We start from the raw sequence: 21,110 nt of genomic DNA, 5'->3' as shown, positions 1-21,110 counted from the left end.
AATACCTTAATCCACCTCTTTTTTGTGCAGGTATTGAGTGAAGAGTGGAAAGTTGAAGATCTCTCAGGATTGGAAGTATAAGAAGCTGAGGAGCAGAACAGGGTAGCTGCGCCGGGCGCAAGATGATACGCGCCGGGCTTGAGCGAAACAGAGCAGCTCATCTCTGGAAGCCATCACGCCGGGCGCAATTTAGAATTACGCCGGGCGTGACGCTTGGCAGAGACTCAAGAAGAAGAATATGCGCCGGGCGCGGATACTTACGCGCCGGGCGCGAAACCCTAATCTGACCTCCCAGGCTCGCATTTAAGGAGAACTTCGAGGGTTTTTCCATTATCTACACATTGGGCGCGTTTTGGGAGCTGTGGAAGGGATTCCCGGAGCTTGGAGCCGTTCGTGTGTGGGTCTTTCCTTCGGTTCTTCACTTCCTCTTCCATCTCTATTTTATATTTACCCTCTTTGTTGAGTGGTTTCACCCATTTTTGTGGGGTTAGATGTAACCAACGAATTCTATTGTAATCCTTACGGTTTTTATGATATATATACATGTTGTTTCATTCATTGTTGTTTATGTTTCTATTCTTAATGCTTGCTTTGGATTTAATCTCATTGCATGATATAGGTTCCATTGGGTATTGGAAAATAACCCTTGAAACTAGCTCTGAAACAAATGCCTAGTGGGAAATGTATCTAGGAATGGAGCTTAGCCCATTAGTAGTCTTAAACCCTAGCCCGTAATGCGGGTGTAGATACTGGGTACTCAAGGGATTGATATTCAGTATCCACATCTAGGCTCTTGCTCTAAGGGATTAGGTTTGAGTAAACTATTGGGTTGACTAAGCAATGAATTTAACAAGAGATTAAGGATTCATTAGTTTGATGTTTGGTGAAATCTGACCCCACAATCTCACAAAACCATAAAATCATTTCTACCCTTTCCACTCACAAACCAATATTTATTTACAGCTTTCATTCCAATAGTCTTAACCTTGAATTCACATGACAAAATATTGAAATTGGAATTATTCTTTAGTCACGAATAGTCAATAAATGCTTATATTACCTTCTAATCCCTGTGGATACGATATTTTTACTACTTGAACGGCCGGTATACTTGCCGTGTTTGAGACCGTTGATAGAATTAAACGAATTTACAAATATTAACAAAAGCACTTCAACGGAAATCCTCAACACAATCCTCTTGCTCAAGTATTATGTGAGAGATACACTTTTCTGATAGGCATGCTGAAACTGCAAGTCCACCTAGACCTCCACCCACAATTACCACTGTTGCTTCCTCCATTTTCTTAACTTTCTTGATCGGTATTACTCAATATTTCAAGCACTGTCTTACTTGTTCATGTTCAAAGGCTTCCAAAGTTTATATTATATAAACATATGTGGCAATGCTCATTTGCATGCAACAGTTCATGAACCAAGGCAATTTTTTTGTTCCAGTAGGATTCATTATATTAAATGAATTTCTATTTGCGATTTACTAAAAAAAAAAAAAAAAAAAACTACCATAAGGAGATACGTATAGTTAATGTTTGGAGTTGTAAAATTAATGAATAATATTAGCCTTTGGACTTTAGAGCCAAATGCATATAATTCAGTTAATCACATTTAATATATATTAAAAATATTAACACTATACATGACCCTTTTATATAATAATTAATTAAGTATCTTGTATTGCATATATTTTCTTAAAAATAGCTTATTTTTCTTGTGTTAGATATCTCGGTCAACGGAATGAATCTAATCATCATTAATCTTGACTACATACAGAACTAGCTGAATTCATATAATTGAATTAATTACATTTATATTTTGAAAAATATGATGTTTGATATAGAGACTGTTTTCTATACAATATACATGTTCTTCTCGTTTGTATAGAAATTAAATAAAACTTCTTTTATTTATCTATTATTAAAAAGACATTCTAGTAAATATTTAATAAGACTCTTTTTAAACATCTATATAATGTAGTATATTAAATTAGAATACTCTTCCTTCGTTGTTTTTTATATGTGAGAGTTTTAGTAAAATTTTGTTTATATACCGTATGGGGGCCGACCTGGCTGAATACCCGACCCCTCGAATACTTGGGCCGAACACCCGACCCCTCGAACACTTGGGCCGAACACCCGACCCCTCAAACACTTGGTCGAATACCCTAACATACCGACCACCTGAGAATCGAACGGAGTACGTCGGTATGCTCGGCCAAAACCATGTGCCGGCTCCAAGATAATTTCAAAGAGCTTAATTAACGTAATGCATTGGATTAGCCCCCTAATTTCCCGGGGCCCATTCCCTAATCACGGCCCAATAAGAAGTCCTATAAATAGAGTCCCATTGAGGTACGTAACCAACTTTTCAACTACCGCATTTAATACGCCGAGCACTTACTTGAGCGTTGGAGTGTCTTTGCAGGCACCCCCCTCATTTCGGATTACTCGGAGAAGGACGAGAAGACCTAGACCTCGGACCCGACCCGCTACAAAAAGGATAATTGGAGTGTGTATCCTAACACAGGAACATTTGGCACCCACCGTGGGGCCGAAGAGACGTTTTCAGCCCCTTTTAACTCTACGACTGAGACCGAGATATGGTAACAACGTGCAAAGGACAATCGACAACGACTCACCCGATTCCTAACCCCGAAGGCAACCCCATCATGACCAACCAAGAGCGCTACCCGTACGGGATGCCTTAGACCCAACCGGAACCTGTGATACAGCAAGTCCAGCCGAACACCAGTCAAACTCAACCGAACTTTCAAGACGACTTGCGAGCACTTCGCGAGGAAATGGCGGCCATCCAAAGGCAAAGAGAAACCGACGCCCGAGAGCTGGCTGAGCTACGTCGGTAAAATGCCGAGCTCCGGCATCTGAACCAAACATACGTGCCGTCCACTCCTACACTCGTGGAAGAATCCGCCTATCACGCCCCAACAGACCAGGTCACCCGAACCCCGGTCACATCTTTGATAGCCAACAAGGCCGACACCACCGTTCATTCCCTAAGGCATCCTTTTTCCAGAAGAATAATGGAGGCAACACTGCTGGACCATTGGAAGAGCATGCCGATCGAGAAGTACGACGGATCATCCGACCCAGAAGAGCACTTGAATGTTTTCTTGACTCAAGCAACTCTCTCCACTCAAGACGACTCGGCTTTGTGCCGAATATTCCCCACGTCTCTGAAAGGAAGGGCCCTGGGTTGGTTCACGAGGCTACCGAGCTCTTCCATCGACTCATTCAACGAACTGTCGTCCCAATTCACTCTCCAGTTCACAACGAGCAAGCCGTACAGGACGACCTCACTAGCCTTAGCGGGGGTTCGTCAGGAGAAAAAAGAGAGTCTGAGGACTTTCATGGACCAGTTTAATAAAATCGCTATGGAAATCGGCGACCTCAATCCTGCCGTGGCAATGGACCGGCTGAGCACTACACTCAGGCCCGGACCCTTCGTAAACAGTTTGTACAAAAAACTGCCGGTGGATATGAATGACCTCCGACGCCGAGCAGAAAAATACATGCAAATGGAGGAGTTGGTGGAGACCCGGAATCAGGCCAGAGCCGAGGAGGGTTATAGCCGAAAAGAGCCCGGACGAGAACCAGTGAGGAAGACCAACGCCGAGCCCCTAAATACCCTCCCCCCAAGAGGACCCCGCTATACAGCGTATACTCCCCTCAATGCAAGCAGGGCCAAAGTAATGGAGCAGGCTCTTGCGTCTGAAATCCTGGCGATGCTGAAAAGAGCGAACACGCCCCCTAGAGCCGACAAGGCAAAGAATTGCCGATTCCACCGAAACCGGGGGCACTCCACCGAAGAGTGCTCAGCATTGAAGGACAAGATTGAGGACCTCATCAAACAGGGTCACCTCAAAAGCTTTACCACCTCCCTAGACCACCAGTCAAGGGAAAGAGAGCATTTTCGTGAAACTCGTCCATCGAGGGACCGACGCCGCCGATCCCGTTCGGCTAAACGCCGAGACCGATCACAGCGTCCCAGGGATGACAATGACCGAACACGGAAGGTGATCAATACAATAGCCGGGGGCTTTGCTGGAGGCGGTTCCTCCTCTTCAGCACGAAAGCGACACCTCCGAGCTATCCGATCAGTGAATAATGTGAACCAGCCGAGAATGCCAAAGATGCCACCCATCATTTTTACTGACCGAGATTTCCGCGGCGCCGACCCTGTACAAGACGACCCCATGGTAATTTCGGTCGAAATGCATAACTGCATCGTGAAGAAAACGTTGGTCGATCAGGGGAGCTCGACCGACATCTTATACTGGAACACGTTCGTGCAACTAGGAATCCCAGAAGAAAGCCTAGAACCATATCACGAACCGTTAGTAGGGTTTTCTGGTGAAAGAGTAATGACGAGGGGGTGCATCGACTTATACACTCGCTTCGGTTTCGACCAAAAGTCTTCCCGAGAAATCAAAATTTGTTACATCGTTGTGCATGCGAACACATCCTACAATATCCTGCTCGGCCGACCCTCCATCAACGCACTCCGAGCCATCGTCTCGACCCCTCATCTGTGCATGAAGTTCCCGTCGAGAGATGGACAGGTAATAACCGTTCATGCCGACCAGAAGACAGCAAGAGAATGCTATCTCTCTAGCCTAAAGGTCTGTCCCGTATCCGACCCCCCGTCAACGTTGTCAGGCGTAAATGTAATAAGACATATGACAGAGGGCTTAGATCTCGACCCACGCCTGGGTGAGGAGGATCGAATCGAGCCAGCCGAAGACCTCGTTCCTTTCTAACTCGGGCAAACACCCGAACAGGTCACACACATAGGATCTCAGCTGAACGAAAATGATTCGAACCAGGTGAAGCGAGCGGTTCAAGATAACAGAGACTTGTTTGCATGGAAAGCGTCGGATATGCCGGGGATAGACCCTAGATTCCTATGTCACCGACTAGCCGTATGTCGAGACGCTCGGCCAATCACACAGAAGAAAAGAAAAATGGGCGACGAGAAGAGAAAGGCAGCTGATGTCGAGGTGAAAAAATTGTTGCAAGCAAAGTTCATCAGAGAGGTCACTTACACGACTTGGCTAGCCAACGTAGTGTTAGTCAAAAAAGCCAATGGGAAATGGAGAATGTGCACCGACTATACCGACCTCAATAAGGCCTGCCCCAAGGATGTCTACCCACTCCCTTGTATCGACTGACTAGTCGACGGAGCGTCCGGGCATTCAATCTTCAGCTTCTTGGACGCTTATTCCGGTTACAACCAAATAAGGATGCACTCGGCCGACGAGGAGAAGACGGCGTTCATAACCGAGAGCGCCAACTATTGTTATAAAGTGATGCCGTTTGGGTTGAAGAACGCTGGAGCGCCAACTTTTGTTTCAGGGTCAAATTGGCCGAAACATCGAAATCTATGTGGATGATATGGTGGTCAAGTCTAACTCTCTGGCCGAACACTTAGCCGACTTAGCCGAAATCTTTGGTGAACTCCGCAAGCACAACATGAGACTCAACCCCGAAAAGTGCACCTTCGGGGTCAAAGGAGGCAAATTCCTAGGTTTCATGCTATCCGCGAGAGGCATAGAAGCGAACCGAGACAAATGCCAGGCCATGTTAGACATGCGAAGCCCGAGCAACCTCAAGGAACTGCAGCGCCTCTCGGGAAGATTGGTCGCCTTATCCCGGTTCCTCCCACGGCTAGGCGACAAGATTAGTCCGATGACAAAGCTCTTGCGAAAGGCTTCGGCCTTTTCATGGGATGAACAATGCGAAGCCACCTTCGCAACATTGAAGACAACCCTAGCGACCCCGCCGACCCTCACCAAGCCTGATCCTCTAAGCCCGCTACTTGTGTACTTGGCCATGTCCGAGGAGGCGATCAGCTCGGTTCTGGTGCAAGAAAAAGAAGGCACCCAAGCTCCTATATATTTTATCAGCTGACAACTGCAGGATTCTGAAACCCGATACCAGTTGATAGAAAAGGTGGCACTCAGTTTAGTACATGCCTCCCGCCTACGTCATTACTTCCAAAGCCACCGAGTTATCGTGCATACCGACTGCCCAATCGCTAAGGTACTAAGCAAACCCGAACTCGCCGGAAGGATGATGGCCTGGTCAATGGAACTCTCGCAATTTGACATTACCTTTAAGCCGAGGGGACCGATCAAGGCCCAATGCTTGGCCGACTTCATAAACGAACTTCACCCTCACGGCCAATTTGAACAACAGTGGTGGACCCTCCATGTAGACGGATCCTCAAACAACCAAGGGAGCGGGGCAGGGGTAATCTTAGAAGGACCGAGAGGGATAACCTTAGAGCAATCTTTGCGCTTCCGGTTCAAAGCTTCAAATAACCAAGCCGAGTACGAAGCTCTATTGGCCGGATTGAGGCTGGCCGAGGACATGGGTGCATCAAGAATCAAGTGCCGCACCGATTCCAAAGTAGTGGCCGAGCAGGTGGGCGGAAATTTCCAAGTAAAAGACCACAACATGATGAGATACTATCATGCCTATCAAAAATTGAAGGCAAATTTCCAGGAGGTGTTGGTCGAACACATCCCCCGCGAAGACAATACCCGGGCCGACCAGTTGGCTAGGTTGGCCGCAACCAAGAAGCCGGGCCACTTGAGAACGATCATTCAACAAGAGATCGACCACCCCAGCATTGAAGCCGAGATGGTAGCAAATGTGGACGCTGAGCTAGCCGATCGTGACAATCCCCCTGATTGGCGGGATGAACTGAAGGCATACCTCACCAGCGGAATCGCACCCACCGAACCGACCGAGGCCAAGCGATTAAGAACCCAAGCCAGTAGATACGTTGTCATCGCCGGCCAGCTGTACAAACGCGGTTTCTCTACCCCACTACTCAAGTGCCTAAATCTCGCCGAGGCTGACTATGTGACGAGAGAAGTACATGAGGGTATATGCGGACTGCATTCGGGGGCAAGGACGACCGTCTCTAAACTTCTACGAGCCGGGTACTATTGGCCGACCATGAACACCGACTGTGCAGCGTTCGTAAAGAGATGCCAGCCATGCCAGAGACATGGCAACTTGATTCGTCAACCGGCCGAGCAACTACATTGCATTCCCCCAGCCTGGCCGTTCGCCACGCGGGGGGCCGACATACTCGGACCATTCCCACTTGCCAAGGGACAATGCAAGTTCCTCATTGTCGCCGTCGACCTATTCACCAAATGGATCGAAGCCAAGCCCTTGGCATGCATTTCGGCTCACCAAGTCCATAAATTTATATGGAGGAACATCATTACCCGATTCGGTGTCCCGCACACTCTGGTGACCGACAAAGGCCTTCAATTTACCGACCGAAAACTAAATGAATTCCTGAACGGCTTGGGCGTACAACATAAGGTCACGTCGGTCGAACACCCGCAGACGAATGGTCAGGCCGAGTCGGCCAATAAAGTCATCTTGGTAGAGTTGAAGAAACGCCTTGGAGAAGCAAAAAGGGCATGGGCCGAGCAGTTACCCGAAGTGCTATGGGCCTACCGATGCACCCCCCTAGTCGACTACGCAAGAAACTCTTTTTCGCCTAGTCTATGGATCCGATGCAATGATCCCAGTGGAAATCGGAGAACCTTCGTTCCGCCGAGCCCACTACGACGAGTCGAACAACGAAGCCAAGCTCCGGGCAAACCTGGATAGCGTGGAAGAAATTCGAGACCAAGCACAAGTGGTGGCCGAGGCCACCAAACAGCGTTACAAAAGAAGATTTGACAGCAGGGTAAAACCTAGAGAATTCCGCGAAGGCGATCTCATTTGGAGAGCCACAGGCGAGGCAAGGAAAGATCCGAGACATGGGAAACTCGCCCCAAACTAGGACGGTCCCTTCCGAATCCGACACAACCTGAACAACAGAGCGTACAAGCTGGAGCACCTATTGGGAGAACCAATTCTGAGAACTTGGAATTCTTCTCATTTGAAAATGTATTACAGCTGATGTAACAGTGCACTCTCTTCCTTAGCCGACTCTTTTTTCCCTAAGGAGGGTTTTGGGTCGGCAAGGTTTTTGACGAGGCACTTCATTAATAAAAGTTCCAAAATCTCATTATATCGTTTGCAATTTTATTGTATGCCCAGGTCGAGCACTACGCACGGAAGCAGTGACGCCGACCAACGCTCGGTCGACGATGAAAAAACACTCGTGCCCCGGGCCGAGCACTACGCACAACGCGTACTAAAACCCGAGCAATCCTCGGTCAAGTTTGAAACGTGCACTCGTACCCCAAGTTTCCCTCCCAAGTACCCTCCTCGGCTAAGGATGTGCCTGGGCCGAGCACGATGTCAACGGCGACGACACCGACCAATGCTCGGTCGACAACGAAAAAACACTCGTGCCCCGGGCTGAGCACTACGCACAACGCGTACTAAAACCCGAGAAATCCTCGGTCAAGTTTGAAACGTGCACTCGCACTCAAGGTTTCCCTCCCGAGTACCCTCCTCGGCTAAGGATGTGCCTAGGCCGAGCACCATGTTGACGGCGACGACACTAACCAACGTTCGGTCGACGAAGAAAAACACACTCGCGCCCCAGGCCGAGCACTACACACAACGCGTATTAAAACGCGAGTAATCCTCGTATAAACACAAGCCGAAGCTTCGATGACCTAACGTTCACGGAAACCGAACACACTCGTATAAACAAACACAACACGCATCAAACACCGTCATAAATCACAAAATCTGACCTCTCGGCCACACATACAACTCGGTTTATGTTAATATCATTGAACACTTGTAAACACGGAAAGTTGAAAAGCAAATTCAATTAAGAACAAGTATTGCCGACCACAGCGGCTACTTACAAAAAAATATCTACCGGGGCCGATGGCCAAGTTACAAAAGGCACTAACGGACCGGTTACAAAAAGCAAGCAAACCTACTCTACCAGAATCGGTTCGTACACCGCGGCCGAGACGTCCGGATTACCGTCACCTACCACATCTATAATTGGGTCATCTTCCTCCATAGGCGGAGGTACCGGCGCCTGCGTGGAGATGCCTCGGCGGGGAGCCTCGTCATCAGGGCTGGCTCCCTTTGGGAACTCGGCATAACTGATGTACTTACCCCCGTAAAAATCTCGACTGACGTCAAAGTTAAAGTCAACCGGGATCTCGCAGAAGTACTAGGCTTGTCGGACTGGTTGTTGGAATCCCGCATCATGTTGTTCGAGGATCTTTTCGGTGGCCTCGGCCTTGAGTTTGGTATGCGCCTCGGTCAACCGAGCAATCTTAGCCGCCGCAGCCGCGGCCTCAACTTTCATCCTCTGCACCGACAACTTCAAGTCATCGGCCTCCCTCCTATAGCCATCGGATGATCTCTTTAGTTCGTCGGCCGACTTTGTAACTTTAGCATTCGCAGCCAAGGCCTCCTTCACTGTTGTCTCGGCCTCCTTTAACCGGGTCTGAAGTCGCTCAGTCGAGACCGCCGACCTCATCATCACGTGCTTGGCCACCAGCGAAGTCCGCACGTCGAGCTCGCAGAAGAGCTTGTACTCGGCCTCCATAGACATACCCTCCAAATACTGGAGCCCCCCTCCGGTAGCGAGGTCAGGGCTAACCAAGTTCTCGGACTGGACGGCCAGGGCCAAAAAATTTGACCCTGCAACAACAGCCGAGATAGCAAACCCCCCACATCCGGACTGTTCCAGCGTTATTTGTTTTTGGCATTTGGAGGAGGTGCCCGGCTGCTCGGTTTCCACGTTCTGGTCGGTCTGACGTGGCCGAGAGGTCCCTGTCCTCTTTCTCTGGTCGGCCAAGGGAATTATTACAGGCGAAGGCTTATCCCTCGTAATCCTCAATGCCGACTTCGCCGGTGGCACCTTTCCACTGGCCTTTGCATCTTTGGCTCGCTTGGCGAGCATGGCGGTCACGTCGAGATCCCCTCCGGCCATCAATCCTGCAACGAAAGAAGTTTTAACATCAATTCAAAACACTGCTACACTACCGAAGCCTAAAACACATACCTAGCAAGGCCATCTCGAAGTGAGACGTTTCGAATACGTCCAAGAGGCCTCGGACAGGTAGGCCCTTCGGCAAATTATTAAGAAGCTCCACAATTTCTTTATCCTCGGCGGGGAGCTTGGAAAAAGGTATCGCCTCGAAGCGCGTCGGCCGCCTCGTCCAATAGAAGGGGAATAGCGGATTGTCCTCCCGGTCAAAGAAGAAGTGTCTCAGATCCGAACCCCAACGAACCTTAAAGAACCCACTCTTAAATCCCTTATAAGAGGAGGTGAATGCTCGGAGAAATCCACGCTTCGGCACTCCAGCTAATGACACCCATTTTACCGGCTTGCTCGGCCGGCAAATGTAATAATAGAGGAAGGCAAGGGGTCGAGGTGTTAGACCGAGGCATAAGCACAGATTACAGAACGCTTGCATAGCCTCCTAAGCATTAGGGTGTAGTTGGGTCGGCGCCACGTTCAAAGCACGGAGGACTCCCATCTGAAAATCATCGAAGGGCAATGTCACGCCGAGATCCTGAAACCAACACATATAGGCGTAGAAATAGTCGTCCTCATCGGACCCCCACTCCAAGAACACGAAATCGGTGTTCGGCCCATCGTCCTCGCACGCCTCGGCAAGCAACGAGAACTCGTCCTCCCCACTCCCGAAACATTTCTCTAAAGACACGAAAGTATCCAACAACTCTTGGTCAGATAACTTTGAAAAGTACACACCGACCTCTCCGTCTACCAATTCATACCCGGGCATCTCCACCGTGCCGTAATCAATCTTCACCTTTGGCTGAGTCCTCGGAGCGGCCACGGCTTTGCCCCAACCATCATCAACCACTACCAAAGCATCTTCAATCGCCTCGGCGTGAGTCACCCCCGCTGGAGCGCTTTGTTCGTTGACCTGTCCGAGACCCCTATCATCCACCTCGGTGGCTCGTGCTAAGGCCACAGCCAAAGTCAACGGGGGTGATACTTCTATCACTTCGTCCCCACTATCCTCCTGCTCGGCAAAATCGGAAGGAAAGACCACTTCACATTGTAAGGGAGGCAACCGTGATATTTCACTTGAACCCGATTCCTCTCGATCAGACGAACGGCCCGACGCCTCCGAAGATGTACAAGTCCTACCCGAGGAATAGTCCTTATCCATTTATTAAGCAGAATAAAGAATACAAAATTTACCTTTGATCGGTTTGCTCGATTACTTCTGAAGTCGAGAGCGCTCGGCAAATTTACAGCATGTAAGTTCACCAGCAGCCCCCCTCCTATTTATAGGCAAGGTAAATGGTGGAGGTGAAAAGACGTCCCGACACCCCAGCCGTTCGATCTAGGTCATCCAACGGTCCAAATTTAGTAACCGTTGGACCCGTAACCGCTAGGGCTAACCTGGAAGGCCACACCCGCCGAGGCCTCAGCGCAAACTCTAATAGCTTGGGACCTCGGCGTAGGCTTCGTTCATCGAAGTCCTCGACATGTCCCCATCCCTAAACCTCCGCCTACATCTCGCTCACGTGATGTCAGAGGTCTCGGCCTACATTTATCTCAGCAGGAGATCGCGATATTCACTCCACGCGTCAGAGGGCTCAACCTAAGATCTCTCTCACGTGATGTCAGAGGTCTCGGCCTACATTTATCTCAGCAGGAGATCGCGATATTCACTCCACGCGTCAGAGGGCTCGGCCTAAGATCTCTCTCACGTGATGTCAAAAGTCTCGGCCTACATTTATCTTACCATGAGGTCGCGATATTCGCTCCATGCGTCAGAGGGATCGGCCTAGATCCCTCTCACGTGGTCAGAGGTCTCGGCCTACATTTCAATCACGAGGCCCTGACCCAGGCTACGCCATGCCGAGACTTGTCAAAACTGCCCCTGCCTCTCCGCCGACAACCAGGATGTCACACAATTCTTACCGTCTTCGTCTTTCACATCCTCGACGCTGCGGGGGTTGTATACCGTATGGGGGCCGACCTGGCCGAATACCCGACCCCTCGAATACTTGGGCCGAACACCCGACCCCTCAAACACTTGGGCCGAACACCCGACCCCTCAAATACTTGGCCGAATACCCTAACATACCGACCACCTGAGAATCGAACGGAGTACGTCGGTATGCTCGGCCAAAACTATGTGCCGGCTCCAAGATAATTTCAAAGAGCTTAATTAACGTAATGCATTGGATTAGCCCCCTAATTTCCCGGGGCCCAGTCCCTAATCACGGCCCAATAAGAAGTCCTATAAATAGAGTCCCAACGAGGTACGTAACCAACTTTTCAACTATCGCATTTAATACGCCGAGCACTTACTTGAGCGTTGGAGTGTCTTTGCAGGCACCCCCCCTCATTTCGGATTACTCAGAGAAGGACGAGAAGACCTAGACCTCGGACCCGACCCGCTACAACAAAGATAATTGGAGTGTGTATCCTAACACAGGAACAATTTATAATTTAATATTTGTCATTTTTACATTAATCGTTACATGTTATCAATTATATTCTTATGAATCATCTAAATTGTAATTAATTTATCTTGACAACTAATATGTATTTATGATGAAACAAAAATGAAAGAAACTATCATAGGAAACATAAAATCATTATGAAAAATAAGAAAATTTATTATATTTATTAATTTATGTAAAATAACTTTAAAGGATTATTATAAAAAAAAAAAAAACAAATGTAGTATTTTCTTAGAAAGTAACTTATATTTGTTGGAAAATAAGAGAAAAATAAAATATTAGAGAAAAATTTACAATACATGCAAACTTAAATTTTAGGTACTACTTTTTCTCACTTATATATTTACTAAACTTGCATATTTTATGTAGGACTTCTTTCTTCTCACATGTCATTTTGGCATGCTTTGATGTTTTACTGTATTCTCTTTTAAAAAAATTACACACGTCTTTTTTTTTTTTGTCAAAGTTTAGAATTGATTATATACATCCATGAATATATAAATTTTTCAATTTTAAATATTTTCTTTATATTTTAATTAATTAATTTATGTATTTTTGTATAATTTAGTTTTAACTTTCAAATATTTAGCTATTTTTTTATTTATATTTTAAAATAGTTTCTGCTTTCGTTTTAAATGTTTGATTATTTCATTCCTGATTAGTTAAATTAATAATTTATGGGTTCATCTTTTTTATTTTGATTCAATATTTCATCTTTCCTTACCTTCACTACTATTTGAATTTCTTATAAATTTTAAGTCAACTAATCTTCCATTTTATAGATGCTTTCTTTGAACAAAAATTATTTAAATTTTATATATTATTTTAACTTTTACGACTTGAATTATGGTTCAACAATTTATTTACCCTTTCTTTTATATTTTAATTATGAACAGTGTTATGAAAAACTAGATTAATTAGTCGAATCAATCCAATCCAAAATCGAGATATAATCGATCTGAGGTTAATTTTGGATTGAAAAAAGGATTGAATCAATATAACCTTTTGTGACTCACTCAGTCGATTGTTTCTTTATCAAACTTGTGTCAAATAGTCAATATAGCATTGGTCCAAATGAACCGAGGATTCATGAGTGGATTTTTAGGTTAAGAAATGTATGTAATTTTTTTTAAAATTAAAAAACTATTTAAACCTTTTTAAATTTAAAATTTTCTTATTTTACATGACTAAAAAGTTATTGAAACTTTTAAAATTCAAAATTGATGTTTTGACAAACCGACAAAAAAGAACGATGAAACTAATTAATACCACATATATTGTTTATAAAAGCAGGAGATAAATAAGGAACTTAATTCCAAATTTATTAAATTAATGAAAAATAACCAAGGAACAATCTCGTGTCTATGTACCTTTTTTCTCAATTAATTTTCAATTTATTATTAGTTTATTTTTTTAATTTATTATTTTATAAATTATTTAACTACCACTTAAATATAATATATTTATTGATAGAGTACGATTATTATTTTAATAAAATTATATCAAAAAGTAATATATTTATTATATTTCTTCGATTCTCTATTATATATAAAAAATACATACTTTTTTTTCTTTTTAAATATAAAAATATTTCAATTACTTTTTCCTCGATATTTATTTTGTTCTCTATTATAAATATAAAAAAATGATTCTACTCCTATTAGGAAAATTAGTTATCTATATTAAATTTTACTAATCTTACAATATTCTTATTAAATTTTCTTTGCTATAACAAAAGAATGTACAATTGAAAGGTCATACATTAAAAGAGAGATATTTTAGAGAGTGTCATTAAATGAGATAAAAAATAGTAAAAATTCTCTTTTATTTTAGAATAAAAATGTGTTTTTTTCTTCTTATGATGGAGAAAAGAGGAACTACTCTTTTATCCTTTAATATATGACTTTTTAATTACACTTTTTTTTTATATTTATAATAAGGAAAATTTCATAATAATATTAGCTTAATGTATATAACTAATTTCCTTAATATGTGTGAAAATCAAATATTTTTTTGTTGTTTATTGTAGAGAACAAAGGAAATAGTTTTCAGTTTATATGTAGAAACTTTAAACTGATCATTGTGGGATCGGATGAAAAAAATATATTATAAAGTTGTCTCTATGTATTTTTTTCATGTGTGTTAATCTTTTACGGGAAATGGTACCCAATGCCCTAATAGTATGTTTGAATGAGAGATTTAAATGGAATAATTCATTTGTTTAAAGAATTTCAAATATTTTGAGATGAAATACCTTGTTTAGATGAAGAATTTATAAAGAATTTTAGTATCCACCTAGGAGCCACTAAAATGTATCAAGACCTTAAGAAGATGTTTTGGTGGCCTAGGATGAAGAGAGAGATAGAAGAGTTTGTTTATGCTTGCTTAGTTTGTCAAAAGTCTAAGGTAGAACCCTAGACACCTAGGGAAAATTACAACCCTTAGACATATCTGTGTGGAAGTGGGATAGTATCTCCATGGACTTTGTGGTTGGATTACCTAGAATCGCAAGGAATCTAGACTCTATCTGGGTTATAGTGGATAGACTAACAAAGTCTGCCCATTTTATCCCTATCAACATTAGATACCCTTTGGAGAGGTTAGCCAAGTTGTACATAAGTGAGATTGTGAGGTTGCATGAAGTTCTTGCTAGTATAGTTTATGATAGAGACCTGAGGTTTACTTCTAGATTTTGGGAGAGCTTGCATAAGGCTTTAGGCACCAAGCTTAGGTTAAGTTTAGCATATCACCCTCAAACAAATGGTCAGACTAAGAGAACCATACAATCTTTAGAAGACTTGTTAAGGGCATGTGTCTTAAAACATGCAGGTAGTTGGGATAATTACCTACCTTTGATAGAATTTACCTACAATAATAGTCACCATTCCAGTATTGGGATGACACCCTATGTGGCACTCTACGGTAGAAGATGTAGAACAGCCTTATGTTGGGTAGAACCTAGGGAGAATTCCATGTTAGAACCTGAGGTAATTTAGCAAACAACTAAAAAGGTAAGACTAATCCAGGATAAAATGAGAGTATCCCAGAGAAGGCAAAAGAGTTACCATGATAAGAGAAGGAAAGACCTTGAGTTTAAAGAGGGAGACCATGTATTCTTTAAAGTAACTCCTTGGACTGGAGTCGGTAGAGCACTTAAATCTCGCAAGCTTACTCCACAATTCATTGGTCCCTACCAAATCCTTAAGAGGATTGGTGATGTAGCTTAACAAATTGTGTTACCTCCATCTCTTTCAAATCTTCATAGTGTCTTTCATGTTTCCCAACTTAAAAAATACATTCATGACCCATCTCATATTGTTGAATTCGACAACATTTAGTTGAAGGGTAACCTCAATTATGAAATTATACCTTTGAGGATTGAGGATAAAAGGGTGAAGGAACTAAGAGGTAAGGAAATTCCTTTAGTCAAGGTTGTTTGGGGAGGAAATGTTGAAGAAAGTGTTACGTGGGAATTAAAAATTCAGATGTAGGAAGCGTATCCGTTTCTATTTGCTTTAGGTAATTTCGAAGATGAAATTTCTAAAAGAATGGCTGAATTGTAACACCATATTTTTATAAAACATAATATAGGTATTTTATTAATAATTTTGATATTTTATTTTTATTAATAAGAACTGATTAATGTTTATTTTATTATTATTTACTATATTTGTGATAATTAAATATTTTGAATTTAGTAATTATTTTACATGAATATATATATATATATATATATATATATATATATATATATATATATTGTGAGGTTTTATAATTAAAGGTTATATTATTTAATTGTTTATAATAAGGGAAGGGAACTTATTTTTGATAATCATGGTTCATATTTTTACTAAAGGGTTAGAGGGAGGTTAAGTTTTAAAAAGACAAAAAGATAGAAAACGGATCAATTTTACGTTTTACATTTTTTTTCACAAACGCATTTACGCTTTAGAGCTCGGAGAACCAGGAGGAGGAGGAAACCACCCTGGAGTTAATCATTCATCCTTTTCTACTCAACAAGGTAAGGGGAAGTGATAAATCTCGCTCTGGGTGTGATAATGTATATTGGGTAGTGGGATTGGCCCCCAATCCTATGTTTGTTATATGCTCATATATGAAGGGTTTTCCCCAATTGTGTCTATTTCACTTGTTGTTCTTCTTGTATAATTAATTGTATAAATTGTTTGAATGAATGTAATTTCAGTTTTAGAATTGTCATTGTATGATTTGAGATCTCTATGGGTTCCTATGAGAAACCCTAAGAGAATACATTGGGAGTTATATGAGAAGATCATTTGAAGATGTAATTGTTTGAGTAAATTGTACTATTTTAATGTTTATTGTATTATTTAGAACACTTTTACCGATTGTGTGAAGAGATTGATGATTTGGATACAAAATGCGAAAAATCGCAGATTTGTAGAGTTCTGATCGCACAAACCACACTGAGCGCCATTTTTGGCACTAAGCGTAAATGTGATAGAAAGTTGGTAATGCTATCTGTGATCCTCAAGCTAAGCATGAGATTGAGGCTTAGCATGGCCCACACTGAGTGTGAGATTCCACGCTTAGTGTGGCTCAACCAGAAAGTTAAAATTACTTTTTGGAAGCCTTGCGCAGCTTAGCAAACCAGATCCTAGTAGTATGTCCTTCTAGTGAGAGTGCACAGAAGGTGTGACCTGACATGTACTTCTAGACTACTCTACGTGTGTTGCTAGCAGCAATGCATCATGTGATGTTTTATTGGCACCACATGCATGATAATATGTAGTTTGTGTCCATTACATGTTCATTTTAATGTTATATGTTAAATTGATTTTTATGTCTTGGATGAGTGGAATGTGATATTATTGTTAATCTATTTATGCTATGTATATATACATGTCTTGTTTGTGTTTGACTATCCAATGTGTATTCCAACACCGTGAGCCAGAGTGAGATGTTTCTCACTCCCTTTTCTTTTGTGTTGTTTTCCTTTGGTTGTTATACAGGTGATCATCAGCATGAGGCTAAGGATGTTGGTGATGAAGCTTAAGCTTTAGTGTTAGGTTTTGCTCTAATAGGACATGTGAATCGGGACGCAGATAGGATTAGATTAGGATGTTATTTCTATTAAATTATTTTAAAAACCTTAGCTTTATCTCTTTTGTAATGTCTTTTGATTATGTTATTTGTTTAAGTTATGGATGTGGTGCTCTCTATCTGAACATGTTTGGTATTTTAATAATGAAAGATTAAGTTACTCAAATTTTATTAATTATGTTTTTATGGTATGCAGGGTAGAGAGTGTCACAAAGAATATGAATTCAAGTGTAGGAAGAGAGAAGAATGTACAACCAATTTTATACTAGTTCAGCCACATCAACTTGTAACCTACATCTAGTTCCCAATCAACCTGATTGATATTTTTCACTAATCTTTAAAGTCAAAAGTTTTACAATCACAATATCACATGCAATAGACTACTACATTATTAAAGAACCTACTTCTTGAACCCCAAGAAGTATCTACTTGTAACACCCCACTAAAAGATTCTCTCCTTTTAAGAAACCTACTTAAGATAACTACAAAAATAGAGAATTAATGGAACGAATCACTTGATTCATAGAATAGACTAGAGAAGGTGAATCAACCATGAAACTTAGCCTTTCATTCTATGAAGATGATGATCAAGACAATTCTTGAAAACTTTCTTAAGGTTACCACAAAAGTCAAAGAACCTCTTCTTGTAGAGAGAAATGTGTTACAAAGAGTGTTTTTTGTAAAATGATATCACAGAGATTCAAGTTCTAAGAGTTCTCTGTCCAAGGTGTGGAAAATGATATATATAAGTTTTCTGACTGAAATAATCGATTATTTTCATGGATAATCGATTATTTTGTTCTTAGTAATTTTGGAAATCAACCAAGAACATTTTAATCAATTATTTTGAGCAATAATTGATTATTCTAGAGACCTATTTTTGAAATAATCAATTATTTTGATGAATAATGATTATCACAACAATTGTTCTTCATGTAACTGAAAAACAGAGCAAATAATCGATTATTACTTGAAATAATCAATTATCTTAAGTGAAAACTTAATATTTCGATTTTTCATACCATTTTTTTTTACAAATCAATCTTAACATTAATCTAAGTCATCAATCATCAACAAGATAGTGATAAAATGCTAAGTTACTTACTAAGCACAAAGCACACAAGTAACATGTGACACCCTTACTACCCCAACACATATACTGTTATAATGTAAATAAACTAAGGAAATAAATTTTTTAACATCGGTAAAAGGGTTCACATAAAACCTTTAGAAACATTCTTCAATATCCAAAATATTTTGAAAATGAAACTTGCAAAATAAAACTTAAGAGGTTACAAAATGTTTTCAAAATAATAAGTACAACTCCATATACAAATAAAATTCATGTCCTAGAAATCTTCTGCCCCGATGTCACAATATCAGAGCATACCCATAATTCAACTGTTGGCATTCTAGATACCACTCATAGCCGGATCTTCCTCACCTAAAACATCCACAAATTGTACGGTGAGAAAAGAAAACATCTATATGTAAATAATACAAGGAAAAACACAACATAATCTTATCATAACTCATCAATTAATGAAGTCTTTACAAGCATATCCATACATTTTAATTCTATCAATCATGCATCATATTCACATCACAATTTCACAATCACACCAATCTATCACAAATCTTGCAATTAATACTATGTCAATGGTCACGCCACCTCAGGGTCATGCCACTCTAGACATAAGTGATACGTATTAATTGCCTCACTCATCCCACACTATGCCAGGGGCACGTCATCCCTGTAGCATCACTTACCTAGGGTCGTCTCATCCCTGGTCATATGTGTGAGGAACCGCAATCACATCACAATCATAATCATCACAAATCTTACAATTAACATTATGCCAGGGCCACGCCACAACTGACATAAGTGATACAGGTTAATTGCCTCACTCATCCCATACTATGTCAGGGGCACGCCGTCCTTATAGCATCACTTACCCAAGGGTCGTCTTATCCCTAGTCATATGTGTGAGGAACCACAATCACATTCACAATCCACACAAATCTTACAATCAACCCTATGCCAAGGCCACACCACATCTGATATAAGTGATACGTATTAATTATCTCACTCATCCCACACTTTTCCAGGGCACACTATTCCTGTAGCATCACTTACGCAAGGGTCGTCTCATCCCTGGTCATATGTGTGAGGAACCACAATCACATCACATTCACATTCAATACAACATCCCATCTCATAACTCAAATTCCATATCACATACAAATAAGTCTACACAATACAATGATTCACATACCCTTGAAGCAATTCACCATGAATACACATCTATAACAATAATATTTATAAATTAATATAAAACTCAATTAATTCACCAATTTAATACAATATTAAATCAAATAGTAAAACTCCCAATTTTTCCAAAACCTAACTCACAGGCACTTTTCTACAATTTCGTTCTCTCTCCCAAATCATCATTTTCACAAATTAAATATATATTTCTTATCCTCAATACATGTAAAATCTATGGGATCATCAATTTCTCAAACAGAAATAATTATATATAAAATTACCTTCAAAAACCTAAGTCACAGACACTTTTCTACAATTGCGTTCTCTCTCCTAGATCATCATTTTTGCAAATTAAATATATATTTGTAATCCTCAATACATACAGAATCTAATGGGATCATCAATTTCTGAAACAAAAACAATTATAAAATTATCCATAATTCTAAGGAACTCTTTCTCTACCCAATTCCCTCATGTAACTCTACATACAAATAATCCATTTTTCCCCTGTACCTCGATAAGTGGAAACTAGAGCAGGATCTGGTTGGTCTCCTCCTCTAGGTTCCTCTTAGTCTTCAGAGAATGTAGAAGAAAAAGAAGTCAGAATTGAAAGAAGTTAGAACTGAAAGGTGTGCTTTTTGAGAGTGTCAAAACGTTCTATTTATAGGCATCAAGAGTGACCGGAACGGTTCGTTTCAAATCCGGAATGGCCCATTCTGGACTCTTCGTCATGTGTAAAATTTCACATCCAGAACGGCCCGTTTTGGGGTTGCATTTAACACATAACGGCCCGTTCTCCCTTTCCTTATGTTGAGCTTCAAAAACTAACAAGGAGAAAAATCCTTTCTCCTTCACAGATCCAATGATCAATTTGGAATTACAAAATAACTCTCTTTTAAGAGTAAATATACACTTTGATGATCTTAATGAACTCTTTTAGAATAATGCAAATGAATTTGGCCAAGATGTTTTTGTATATGACTTTTTCATAATAGAGTTCGTAACCTTCTCTTGAAAAATTATAGGTATTTGTAGATAATTAATTCTTAAGTTGTGTCTTTCCATGAAGAGTTGTAACTCTTTATAATTTTTCTAAAAAGATACTCTGGTAATCGATTACAACGATTTTTAAGTTCAAAATGTTTGAAACATTGTATCTTTTAAATTGAAATTTTGAAGTTTTCCTCTTCTGGTAATCAATTACAAGGTCTGGTAATCGATTACCAGAACACATTTTGTATTCAAAATTTAAACTTTAGAGTTTGCTTGCTCTGGTAACCGATTACATAAGCTAGTAATCGATTACCAGACAAATATTC

The 21,110-nt window shown here is 41.3% G+C and overlaps 1 protein-coding gene across 1 annotated transcript; it reads left to right on the top strand.

Moving 5' to 3' along the window:
- The first annotated feature begins 6,119 nt into the window (after nt 1-6,119).
- Nucleotides 6,120-7,845, top strand: LOC145950518 (uncharacterized). Its single transcript, XM_083061610.1, has 2 exons — nt 6,120-6,924; nt 7,589-7,845. Exons 1-2 carry the CDS (start codon nt 6,120-6,122, stop codon nt 7,843-7,845), a joined length of 1,062 nt encoding a protein of 353 aa, XP_082917736.1.
- The last annotated feature ends 13,265 nt before the right edge of the window (nt 7,846-21,110 follow it).

Source organism: Cajanus cajan, chromosome 8, assembly GCF_000230855.2.
Source record: "Cajanus cajan strain Asha chromosome 8, NIPB_CcT2T_4, whole genome shotgun sequence".
Lineage (NCBI taxonomy): Eukaryota > Viridiplantae > Streptophyta > Magnoliopsida > Fabales > Fabaceae > Cajanus > Cajanus cajan.
Note: the sequence above shows the minus strand (reverse complement) of the source record. Positions and strands in the feature narration are given on the sequence as shown.

What these genes read in the sequence shown, in the direction of transcription:
- LOC145950518 (XM_083061610.1), top strand. Translation starts at nt 6,120, where the DNA reads ATGGAACTCTCGCAATTTGACATTACCTTTAAGCCGAGGGGACCGATC. An exon ending in GACGAGAGAAGTACATGAGG is followed by an intron (nt 6,925 to 7,588) that starts GTATATGCGGAC and finishes CAATGATCCCAG; the next exon opens with TGGAAATCGGAGAACCTTCG.